The following is an 11,621-nucleotide window of genomic DNA, read 5'->3' on the forward strand; positions in this document are numbered from 1 at the left end:
TAATTAGTTTTGCGCTTTAATTACATTTTAAAAGTAATTTCTCTGTTTTATAAAAAACAAGTGGACTAATGTTTTCTTATTTACAATTAAAATATATGAAAAAATTAAAGAAACTGAATTCTTTGCGTATTTAAAATAATATTAACGACGAGAAATCATTTGTGGAAGTTTTATAATTTTGTCCTTAATAAAGTTTTCAAAATAATGTTGATAATATACATTAAAAACTTCTCTAATATCACAAAAATCAAGAGTTCATAAGAAAACCAAATATAACCGAAATCATACTCCCACTGCGGTTATTTTTAAATATCCCTCTCAAGACATATGGACATTATTATTCCTGTCCATCTGCGTCCTAACAGTCGTACAAAGCAGTTCGATACATCTACAAACGTAGAATACCTAATTTTAAGTTTCACGAATACAATCTTGACCTAGTTTTATTAAATTTAAACCGCCGAGGATTCGACCATGTGAGGTAGGTACGTCTTATTATAAAGTAACTATGGTGATGACTTGATGAGTGAAAACAGCCACGCGATCAATACGCTGGTTTTCCGAGAAGTCTACAAAGTACAAATGAATCGTTCGGACAAGGTCAGTTTTACATAACCTATCAATCGAATTATTTACGATCTTAGAATTTTTATAATTTCTAGGTAATATGCTAAGTAGATTATTAATTAAATCAATATTTTCGTTGATATAATTTGTAGTTTTACGTTTAGAAAACGAAGCTGAAATTAATATTATTGCTTATTATTTTAAAGTGTTCGAAAGGTTTAGAATCTTTTTTTTAATTTCTTAAAATCGCCACAGGCTTAAGATCTCGGTCTTTAAGGTGTTATTGTTTTATTTTATTTTTATAAAACAAGTTTTATTTCTATATAATATAATTATAATATAATAATAAATTTATTTTATATTGTTATAAAGCGTAGTTATCTTAAATTTACTGAAACCGACACCACGGTGGTGTATCGGCAGTCACCAGCGCAGGTCATTGACACCTTTCCACTCGCTATTAACTTACTATAAAGGAATGTTGTCTAGATATCGAACATAAACACACATAAGTTAAAACTTTCAGCTGAATTCATCCTGTTAATTTTTTTTTTTATATTTTTATTATACCAACTTTTGATAATTTAATTGATGGTAATTTAATTTTTGTAAATCTATTTTTGTCATGTTAAACCGATACTATTCAGATTTAATACATTACTAGTGACCCGCCACGGCTTCGCACGGGTGCAATGCTGATACTAAATATACTACAGAATGTCTTTATTTATAGTGTGAAGCTAGCTTATTGATTAATATAAGATTAATTATAACATAAACATAATAACAACAACATTCAAATATGTGTCGTTAGATTACACGTTGTTACAGAATGCGTTGAAGAAATAAAGGTTCACTGCTCGTTCCCCGAATAATATTCATGCCAAATTTGAAGTAAATCCATGTAGTACTTTTTGAGTTTATCCCGGACATACATACAGACAAACAGAAAAAAAATTCTAAAAACTATATTTTTGGCTTCGGTATCGATGGTAGATCACACCCCAAGTATTATTTTAAAAAAAAAAATTCAATGTACAGTTTTGACTTTCCTACTATTTTATTATATGTAAATATAGATATATAGATACAAAGAACTGCGTAAGCTATTGTAGGTTTTTATTAACTATAATACTTTATAAAACACTAATTTAAATTCACAAGTAAGGTATAGTAAAATTGAAGCTGTGTGGCTACGGCAATAAAGAAAATATAGCCAGCCTTTTTCTTCCCGTGGTTGTCGTAAGAGGCGACTAAGGGATAACACAGTTCCACTACCACGTTCGAACTTAAAAAAGTCGACCGATGGTGGGATAACCATCTTACTGCTGGTTTTAAAATACACAGGTCTAAGACGGGCAGCAGTGTCATCGGTGCGACAAAGCCAGCCCCGCGGTCGCCTGCCCAGCGTTGTGACTATGGGCAACACACATGAATTCAAGCCATTTTGGCTCGAACTTGTGGAGGCTTATGTCCATCTGTGGACTGCGATAGGCTGAAGTGATGATGATGAGTGATCAGTGTTGCCACCTTTATTTTTACCAACCCACCAAATGAAGCCGTGTAAACCACCAGAAACCACTAAAACTTATTGGCCTCTCAAACCACCAGAATTCCACTAAAAAAATCAAAGACAACGGCTACCTACCTAAATATAATTTGAAAATACAACAACAACAACGTAATTATTATCATGAAATAAAATAATAATTATTTGAGTTACAGGAAACAATAATTAATGTAACTACAGAAAAAAAGGAAACAATTAGGTAAGTACATAACTACTAAAGGAGATCGTCTTCTGATGAATTAGCTTCATCTGCAATTTGTAATAGAATTACTTTCTGCTTTAGTAACAAAAAAGTAATATAAACAGATAAAAAACTAATTTTAATTACATGCTCCGACTCATGCTTAAATAAATTTTGTTAAATTGATTCCAGAAAAAAAATTGTAAGAAACAAATTATAGAGAATTCAATTATTAATAACATTGCTCTCTTTAACAATCTTGATAAAGTTAATAGTTTTTAAGATAAATGATAAATAATGATTCAGGACACAGAGAGGCTGGTGCAGCGAATACTTGTGCGAGCGCGAAATTAACAATTAAAAAACAAGTATACACAATGATTTTTTTTAAAATCTCTATTAAAAGTAACATTAATTATTGTATAAAGAATTTTTAAAAATATTTTTTTTTTTTATATTTTAGTTTTTTCTTTAATTTATTTTTCATCACCAAATTTAACGCCACCCAAACCGCGCCCGAAAGCTAGGTAGTATTAAACATTCGAAAACAAAATTTTCGTTCGATAATATATTAGTTTTTTGATTAATAAAAAAGTTTTTTGATTAATATCCACTCGCACAGGTCTTGCCTCTGACACACAGGTTCTAATTTCATCATTACAGCCTATACAGTCCACTGCTGGACATAGGCCTTCACAAGTTGACGCCAAAAATAACGTGAACTCATGTGTTTTGCCCTTGGTTCTAATTTATGGGAGGTTAAATTTTTGTTACTTCTGACTCTACCTTAATTCTAGTGCTGCGGGAAGTATACTCATGCTCCATTCTGCGACTTTTACGCGTTATTTTCGAACAAATTTACGTGAAAACGATCTTTACTGCAAGATCAAAATACGATACGAACTGACCTTTAACGACTGACAAATAGACACTTTTAAACAAAATAAAGCGTCAGACATAATATTCTAATAAAACTAGTAACATTTTGTGCTAGAATATAGGTATAGAAATTCGAAAAATACCTAAAACCGAATCGGAGCAACCCACGTCCTCGTGGTCTTGGTCTGCCTTACCTCTAGAGTATTTTTTTAAGCCGGAGGCGCGGAGGGAGGGCAGCCCTCGGAAGGGCTGCACTTCCCGCAGCACCGGAGCCAAGCGTTATTCTAACCTCAAAGGTGGTAGGTTAATTTTTTCCGATTTAAAAATCGAACCTCAAAACTTCAACCACGATATCTCTGTAACAACGTCACGTTACCAACAATCTCGAAACTTTTGGGTGTACTGTGGCTTGAGCATTATCAAATACTATTTAAAACTATTTCAAAAATAATTTTACAGCGCTAAACAGTTTAAAAACAAATTTAAGCCAGATTGAGAAGTAAGTATCATTTACAGATTAGAGAACGATAGCGAAACAAAAGAGAACTGTACTGTTTACTGAACTGACTGACGACTGAGTAAATAAATAACAACTTGGTCTTTCGAATCAAATCAAACTTAACCAATAGTTGAACATATAAAGTTTACGTTCATTCAAGAAATTCATAAACAATTTTTGGGGAATTCCCAACAGCCGACAGGCTTGAATTCGTTCGGTGTTGCCTACACAACAAAATATACCATTTTTGCCTGTTGTGTGCCTGTAAAAAAATCCTAGAAAAATACTAGATCATTCTTTAGTGGTAAGCTATGAAGCATACCACTAACTGGAACAAACCTAAACCACTAAAAAATCCACTAGCCACTAAAGCCAATTTTTTCCCGCCAAAAGGGGTGTCTAAACCACCAGATCTAGTGGAAAATCCACTAAGTTGGCAACACTGTGAGTGATGTATAGTAAATTTTATTTTGTTTTGGTTCTTCAAGTGAAAAAACATTATTAAATAATCATCATTTTCAATTAATTATAACGTAAATAAAAAATGCGCTAGTAATAATTTTATTTGCAGGCAAACGAAGAAAAACCGACTTTAATTATATCGACAAGTAATACAACGTAGGTAGACGAACAAAATAGTCAAGTAAATCCGCATTATCAAAGATTACTCCAAAAGTTGTAATCACATCTCGATGAAATTTAAATGTAACCACATGATAAACATCGGCTTTCGATTAAATTAAAATTCATCAAAATTGGTACACCCAGTAAAAAGTTATTGCGGATTTTCGAGAGTTTCCCTCGATTTCTCTGGGATCCCATCATCAGATCCTGGTTTCCTTATCATGGTACCAAACTAGGGATATCACCTTTGCAACAAAAAAAAGAATTATCAAAATCGGTTCATAAACGACAGAGTTATCCCTGAACATATATATACGGTCGAATTGAGTAACCTCCTCCTTTTTTTGAAGTTGGTTAAAAAAGAAATTGATAAATTAATCTATTAATAGCGTCATTACACTTGTCATATTATTTATCTTTGCAAATAAATAATGCAATAAATAACGTGATAAACATGAATTGAAAAATAAATAAATATGACTAATAATTGAATATTACATGTAAAGTGAATATTGATATCACCTTATTCGAATACTAGCGACCAGCCCCGGCTTCGCACGGGTACAATGCTGATACTAAATATACTACAGAATGTCTTCATTTATAGTGTGAAGCTAGCTTATAACGTGGTTATTAACATAATATCAACAACATTCAAATATGCGTCGTTAGATTACACGTTGTTACAGAATGCGTTGAAGAAATAAATGTTCACTGCTCGTTCCCTGTAGGTGATAGCGTGATAATATGTAGCCTATATGTTGACCCGACTTCTTAATCATATTTGTGCCAAATTTGAAGTAAATCCATGCGGTACTTTTTGAATTTATCCCGGACATACATACAGACAAACAGACAAAAATTCTAAAAACCATATTTTTGGCTTCGGTATCGATTGTAGATTACACACCAAGTATTCTTTTAAAAAAATATTCAATGTACAGTTTTGACTTTCCTACCATTTTATTATATGTATAGATTAATATCACATTTAAAGTGAATATTACATCCTATACAGATTTGAAGGGGCTGTTTCACAGATGGTTGATAAGTTTTATCCTGCCCATAATTGTTAAAAAGCTTTAACCGCTGAAGGTTAAATAGGTCATTAGGGCGCGTTTCACCTTAATTAAAACACCTTTAGATTTGCTACTGCAATTAGAAATATCCCATTAATAAATTAGAATTCAATAGTAAATAAGTAAAATACGTCATAAACTATTACACGTTGAATTCCATCACACATCAATACCATTAACGGTAACCGGTGCAACAGGCCCTGAAAGTAAAATATTTGGAATTACATCAGACCAATTCAATTCAAACATTCATCAATTAGTTTGTACATGTTAACTAGGTAGATATCATAGTGCTGGGGTCACACACAACTGAGTTTGTCAAACACTGTTCGGTATCTGCTCAAACATTTATGTAACATAATATGTATATATTTATTTGTAGTGTGTAACTAAATACATACGAATACTTTTGTAGAGGCTACTTCTGAAACGGCATTCTACCAGATCCGTTGTATTCTTGATATTATGTAAAAAGGTCAGATCGAGAGGTCAGTGCCTCATCTATATAGTTTTACTAGTTGTTCGCTCGCAGCTTCACTGATAATACTGAATTTTCCCATAAACTTAAAATTATACAAACGAAAAAATTGTGTAACTATGTAAACTTTATTTGAGAAGTAACAAAGCTGTTTTATTTACTTTTGTAAACGTATAAATTATTTTTACATTGGGAATTATTAATAGAAATAAATTATTTTTAAGCTAAACTTACCATTATTAATTTGCTTTTATTTTAAATCTCTTCCTTTCTCTCTAAGACAAGCTCAGTCTCTGTCTTGTTTTAAAAAATATGTAAAGGCGCATTTTTTGTCACTAAATACCTCATAAATATCATTAGCATCACCATAATATGCTATGTAGTACTTTGTTTATGTAGTGTATATATTGTTTGCCGTGAGCATTTGAGCAAATGTCTATTACAACCATTACGTTGACTGAGTACTAGTTATGACTCAACAAGTACGTAGATTGCGTTTCGATTAGCGGTGCAAGAAGCCAAGAAATAACTTAACACCGGCCACTATTGAAGCTTTTAAGATGACATCATTCTCAATGACTGACGCTTATGTCTTACGAAATTTTATTTTTTACCTTTGTTAGTAAGAATCATTTTTTTCCATTTTTATGTTAACGCATGACTTGTTTTTACTCGAGTACAATTACTTTGTTTTTTACTTTTGAATATATGAAAAACAATTATTTAAGTGTAAAATTTTCACAGTAGGAAATCTCTTGCTCAAAGCTTGGAATAGCCCGACATGCCGCTAAATGATAATGTTTTCAAACAGTGATATTGCTGTGATGAGTAAAATATCCGAAGCTCCTGGGAAGAATCGGAAATAGTGTTGGCAACGCGTTTGCAATGCTCCTTACTGACGTCCGTAAGCTACGGTATCCTCTTACCATCAGGCAGACCGTACGCTTGATATATATGTAAAAAAAAAATATTTATTTTATAATGAAGCTAAAATATAGTGTTGTTGTTTGTTACAGAACGAGATCAATAGTCAGTATGAGCGCGTGTCAACGAGCTCGCAACTGTTCAGCACGCTCGCCGACGTCACACTCAGCCCCATTCACACGTCGCATAACGTGACGCAAGACAGGTGCGACATACCACTATATACGAAGTATCTACCCCGGCAACCATGGTTCTGCTATCCATATAGGGACACCTTTATCACCTAAGGGTATTTAAAAAAGTCCTGCTAAGTATTACAAGTCTTTACATATATACACAATTTTTTTTATTAAAATTTGTCAAGCCGTTTCGGAGGACTGTAAACAAGAAATTTAGTTCTAGTGAGTTTAGTTTTGAAAGTTCTTTTTTAAGGAGTCTTTATTTGATAATTTTTGACAACGCTTATCATTTTGCTTTTTATTTATTAACTAGCTGACCCGGCGAACTTCGTATCGCCTAACACAAACTTTATCGTATGGTATTAAAGTTCAAATTGACTTTTAAGTATTATCACAAATCTTTTGTATGGGAGTATAGAAAAGTGTTGTTTTTAGACTTTTTCAGGAAATTTAATTTTTTTTTTTAGAATTTTTCTCTCCGTAAGAACAATCCTCGTACTTCAAGGAATATTTTAAAAAAAGAATTAGCGAAATCGGTCCAACCGTTCTCGAGTTTTGCGCTTAGCAACACATTCAGCGACTCATTTTTATATTATAGATTAGCCTTTTAAACTGATTAGTTGCCACCCATAACCATGACGTAATACAGATAAGTGACGGCATTGACGTATAATTAGATCATGACTTCATGAGTATATCTACGTCACAGCAAACGCTTTACTTTACTTGATCATGACTTGATCATAATTTTTATACAAATTGCTATTCATCGCTGCATGGAAAAATTGGGTCACTAGTACCTACTATTACAACACGTATAGCCATAGACATGACTACATTGTATTAAAAAGCTGGAAAATTACTTTTGTTAAACGCGCCAATCTCTAGTACTGATAATTGGAATTTAAAAATCCTATACTTTTGGATAGCCTATTTATCGAGGAAGGCTATACTCGTAGGCTCTACAACAACACGAATGTAGTTGCAATCGACAGCTAATCTCTAATAAAATTATTTCGTTGTGATCGTTCATTAATTTTAGCTATATGATCCATATTTAAGTAAATATTGTTCTAAAACCTTTCATAATAAAATTACAAAAATTATATTTAGATTAAATATAATATCTTTTGCTTAAGGCTTCATTAAAATAGGCGAGGAAGGTTAAAATTAGTTCCATATATTACAAAATTAATCTTTGTTACATACTATGTACCTCTAAAACTAAATAGCAGATAAAAAGCCACAAGGCTAAAAATACGCAAGTAACGTGGCCAACTAGGCTACTATTCACGCGGGCTAAAAACAAACATGTTGCGTTTCACGTGCCTGAGGTGTAGCCAGGTGGGTTACTACGGCCGTATCAGTTGTATATATGTATTATTCATACAAGGCTACAAGGGCATTCATATTCATAGCGCACGCTAAGAAATAATTCCCTTAATTATCGTGGGTTAATAGAAGGCTAATATGGACTTACAAGTCAATGAAAAAAGAGGGAGAAAAAAAGTTAAATTAATGGGTACTAAATATCCTGTTTTGTTTTAATGTGTGTTTTCTTTTTTTTTAAAATATTAACACTATTTTTGCAATTATGATTTATCTTGAACTTTAACTTTTTTATGTTTAGAACCAAATATACAATATATTAGCAAAATACAAGATGCCATTTTTAAACGGTTTTATTTAGCTCACCCCGTTTGTTTTATTTTTTATTCTTGGGTCAAATTTAGTAATTCAAATTTCACCCTCTTCCTGTCAACCGATTAATCTGAAATTTTGTATACACTTTGGATTTTGGTGACAATACAATTATGTTTATTCATTATCATTATAAATTCAAGATGGCCGCCGCTACAAAATGGCGGATAATTTATGTTTTATTAATCCCATCAATATGGGTATCAAATGAAAGGGCTCAACAAGCAGAATACAATATACTATAAAAAATTGAAATCCAAGATGGCGGCCGCTACAAAATGGCGGATAACGTAGGTTTTATCAATCCCATCAATATGGGTATCAAATGAAAGGGATCAACAAGCAAAATACAATATACTATAAAAAATTGAAATACAAGATGGCGGCCGCTACAAAATGGCGGATAACGTAGGTTTTATCGATCCCATCAATATGGGTATCAAATGAAAGTGCTCAACCAGTATAATCAATGTACTATATAAAATTAAAATCCAAGATGGCGGCCTCTACAAAATGGCGGATAACTTAGGTTTTATCAATCCCATCAACATGATGATGTACAACACTACAAGTAGAATACAATTTACTATGCAAAATTGAAATCTAAGCTGGCCGCCGCTACCAAATGTCTGATAACAATTTTTTATCAATCCCACCAATATGGGTATCAAATAAAAGGGCTTGACAAGAAGAATACAGTGCACTATACAACCTCAATATTTAAGATGGGCCTTGCAATAATGAAGCACTAAATGAATTAAACAGAATGCGAAATAAAAACTAAAAACTAGAAAATAAAAATAGGTAAAAAAACTTTTTAAGTTAAACGGTTTTATGTTAAACATACATTGCAATGTTTAAGATAAATGTACTAAAAACCAAAAAATAATAAAATAGATACAGTCGTGGGAATTATAAACATATGCATAGACTAGACTAAAATAAAACCGTGGGGCACGTCAATTGTCTACAAATTATCGACTTAATGTGCGATAGAAGAATCGTTTAATTCGTCGTTAAAATAGGCAGTTGGCCCGCAGACGGTGAGGAAATTACTTACTATTTTCTTGCTCATGGAAATTCCAATAGTTATACACTCCATGTAAATAAAAGAGATGTTTCAACTAGTTTATCGTTGGACATTCACACTGCTGGCTGACGAGGAATCGTTTCACTGCTCGTAGTTTGTCTTTAATCGACAAAACATATGATAAAAGTACTACTCGCTCACCACTATGAAACCCTAAAACTCGCTTATAATCGAGCTTGCTAGCTTGTTTCCACATTCTAGCCCTACTTATCACACGTCCATCGTTGTCGGTTGAACAACTGCCTAATTATAGTGTAACATTACAAAACAAACATTTTAATCAACGATTGTAGACAATTGACGTGCCCCACGGTTTTATTTTAGTCTAGTCTATGCATATGTTTATAATTCCCACGACTGTATCTATTTTATTATTTTTTGGTTTTTAGTACATTTATCTTAAACATTGCAATGTATGTTTAACATAAAACCGTTTAACTTAAAAAGTTTTTTTACCTATTTTTTGTTCATCTTTAATTGTTTATAACTATTGCAATTTTTTATGTGCTAGTACACGCTTTTAGAACATTTTTCTAGGTGTCATTCCGGCTCCAATGAGCTATCACACATAATTTTAAGAGCAGTATCTCTATTTTTTACCATTTTCAACTTGTCGACTAGACTAATTTGTCTTTGTAACTGAGAAATCTATGAGAAACTCTTGATAAACTTTACGATTCTAATTCACTATGTTCGTACAGAAGTAAACATTCCTAAATGTTTACCTAACTCAATGTAAAGTACGGCTCAGTCTCGAACACTATCTTGAATCATAACTACTTTCGCCGAGTAAATTATTAACTAGACGACTCACGCGGTGTCACTTGTATTGCCAGTTCTATGATCGCGTTGATTTTTTTTATGCAGGAACCTTAGTTGAAGACATATATTATACTTCGCAATCATTTCAGGCTTATTTCAGGTTTCATTTATTTGGTGTTATGTTAATCTGAAACCATTTAAGGAATCTCAATACGTTTTAAAATTTAGGTACATAAAACATATTTATAAGTGTTTTATTCTAACCCAAAAAAAAAGGTATTTTGTTATTCAGTTGACGTAATATACCTTGGAGGTCGTCGGATGTTATTTCCGGATAATGCGGCTTTCTAGTAGCGAAAGGATTATTAAAATGAGTTCAGTCGTATGTTAATTACAATCATACTAATGTTTCCAAAACATTTTATATACGATTATCTTATAATATACGTGCAATGTCATTTCATACATAATGATTCCACTATAATGTCACGGCTAAAATCTACCTCACAAAAATATAAATGTCAATCAAAAAATATTATTTAAATTAATATATTTGGTAGAAAAATGTGTTGCATATAATTACGTAGCTGTTGTCCGGTGTTTTCCTCACAGAAGTAAATTGTGTATAAATTCGAAGAAAAAAATAATATTCTAAAGCCAGTAACTCTATCATTTTCATTATGGCTAGATCGTTGACCTAATTTGCTGAATATCCCTGCGTTCTGCTCCGGGAGTTTAGTATCCAGTGCTTTCTGCTCCGGGGTCGTTGAGTCATTATTTCCCCGCCCCGAGATATGAAATAATGGCAAATAAGTTTATCAAAGGCGTCTCATTTTTTAAGTATCGACAAACAAGAAATTAATACAAAATTCTCGTCACAAATTGCCAAGATGATAAATTCAAGACGGCAAATAGTTCACGACAGATGTTTAACGAACCCGTGCAGCTGACTGTACAAATATTTAAACAAGAACGGTTGAACAACGGCCGAGTGCCCGTTATGATAATAATAACGAAACTGTGCGTATTGGAGACTGAACGGGTTTCGAAAATTTTATAGGAAACTATTGTTGTACGAATATATTCAA

The 11,621-nt window shown here is 32.4% G+C and overlaps 1 protein-coding gene and 1 long non-coding RNA gene across 2 annotated transcripts in view; both read left to right on the top strand.

Annotated features, from left to right (window-relative positions):
- LOC123657313 overlaps window positions 1–11,621 on the top strand; it is a 36,159-nt gene that overhangs the window by 8,268 nt on the left and 16,270 nt on the right. The window contains exon 3 of the mRNA XM_045592884.1: window positions 6,894–7,006. Coding sequence (XP_045448840.1) covers window positions 6,894–7,006 — 113 coding nt within the window. The remainder of the gene's footprint in view (window positions 1–6,893; window positions 7,007–11,621) is intronic.
- Window positions 7,585–8,211, top strand: LOC123657316. Its single transcript, XR_006743687.1, has 2 exons — window positions 7,585–8,041; window positions 8,094–8,211. It is a non-coding gene; the product is annotated as an uncharacterized LOC123657316 (long non-coding RNA).

The sequence above is a fragment of the Melitaea cinxia genome, chromosome 10, assembly GCF_905220565.1.
Source record: "Melitaea cinxia chromosome 10, ilMelCinx1.1, whole genome shotgun sequence".
NCBI lineage: Eukaryota > Metazoa > Arthropoda > Insecta > Lepidoptera > Nymphalidae > Melitaea > Melitaea cinxia.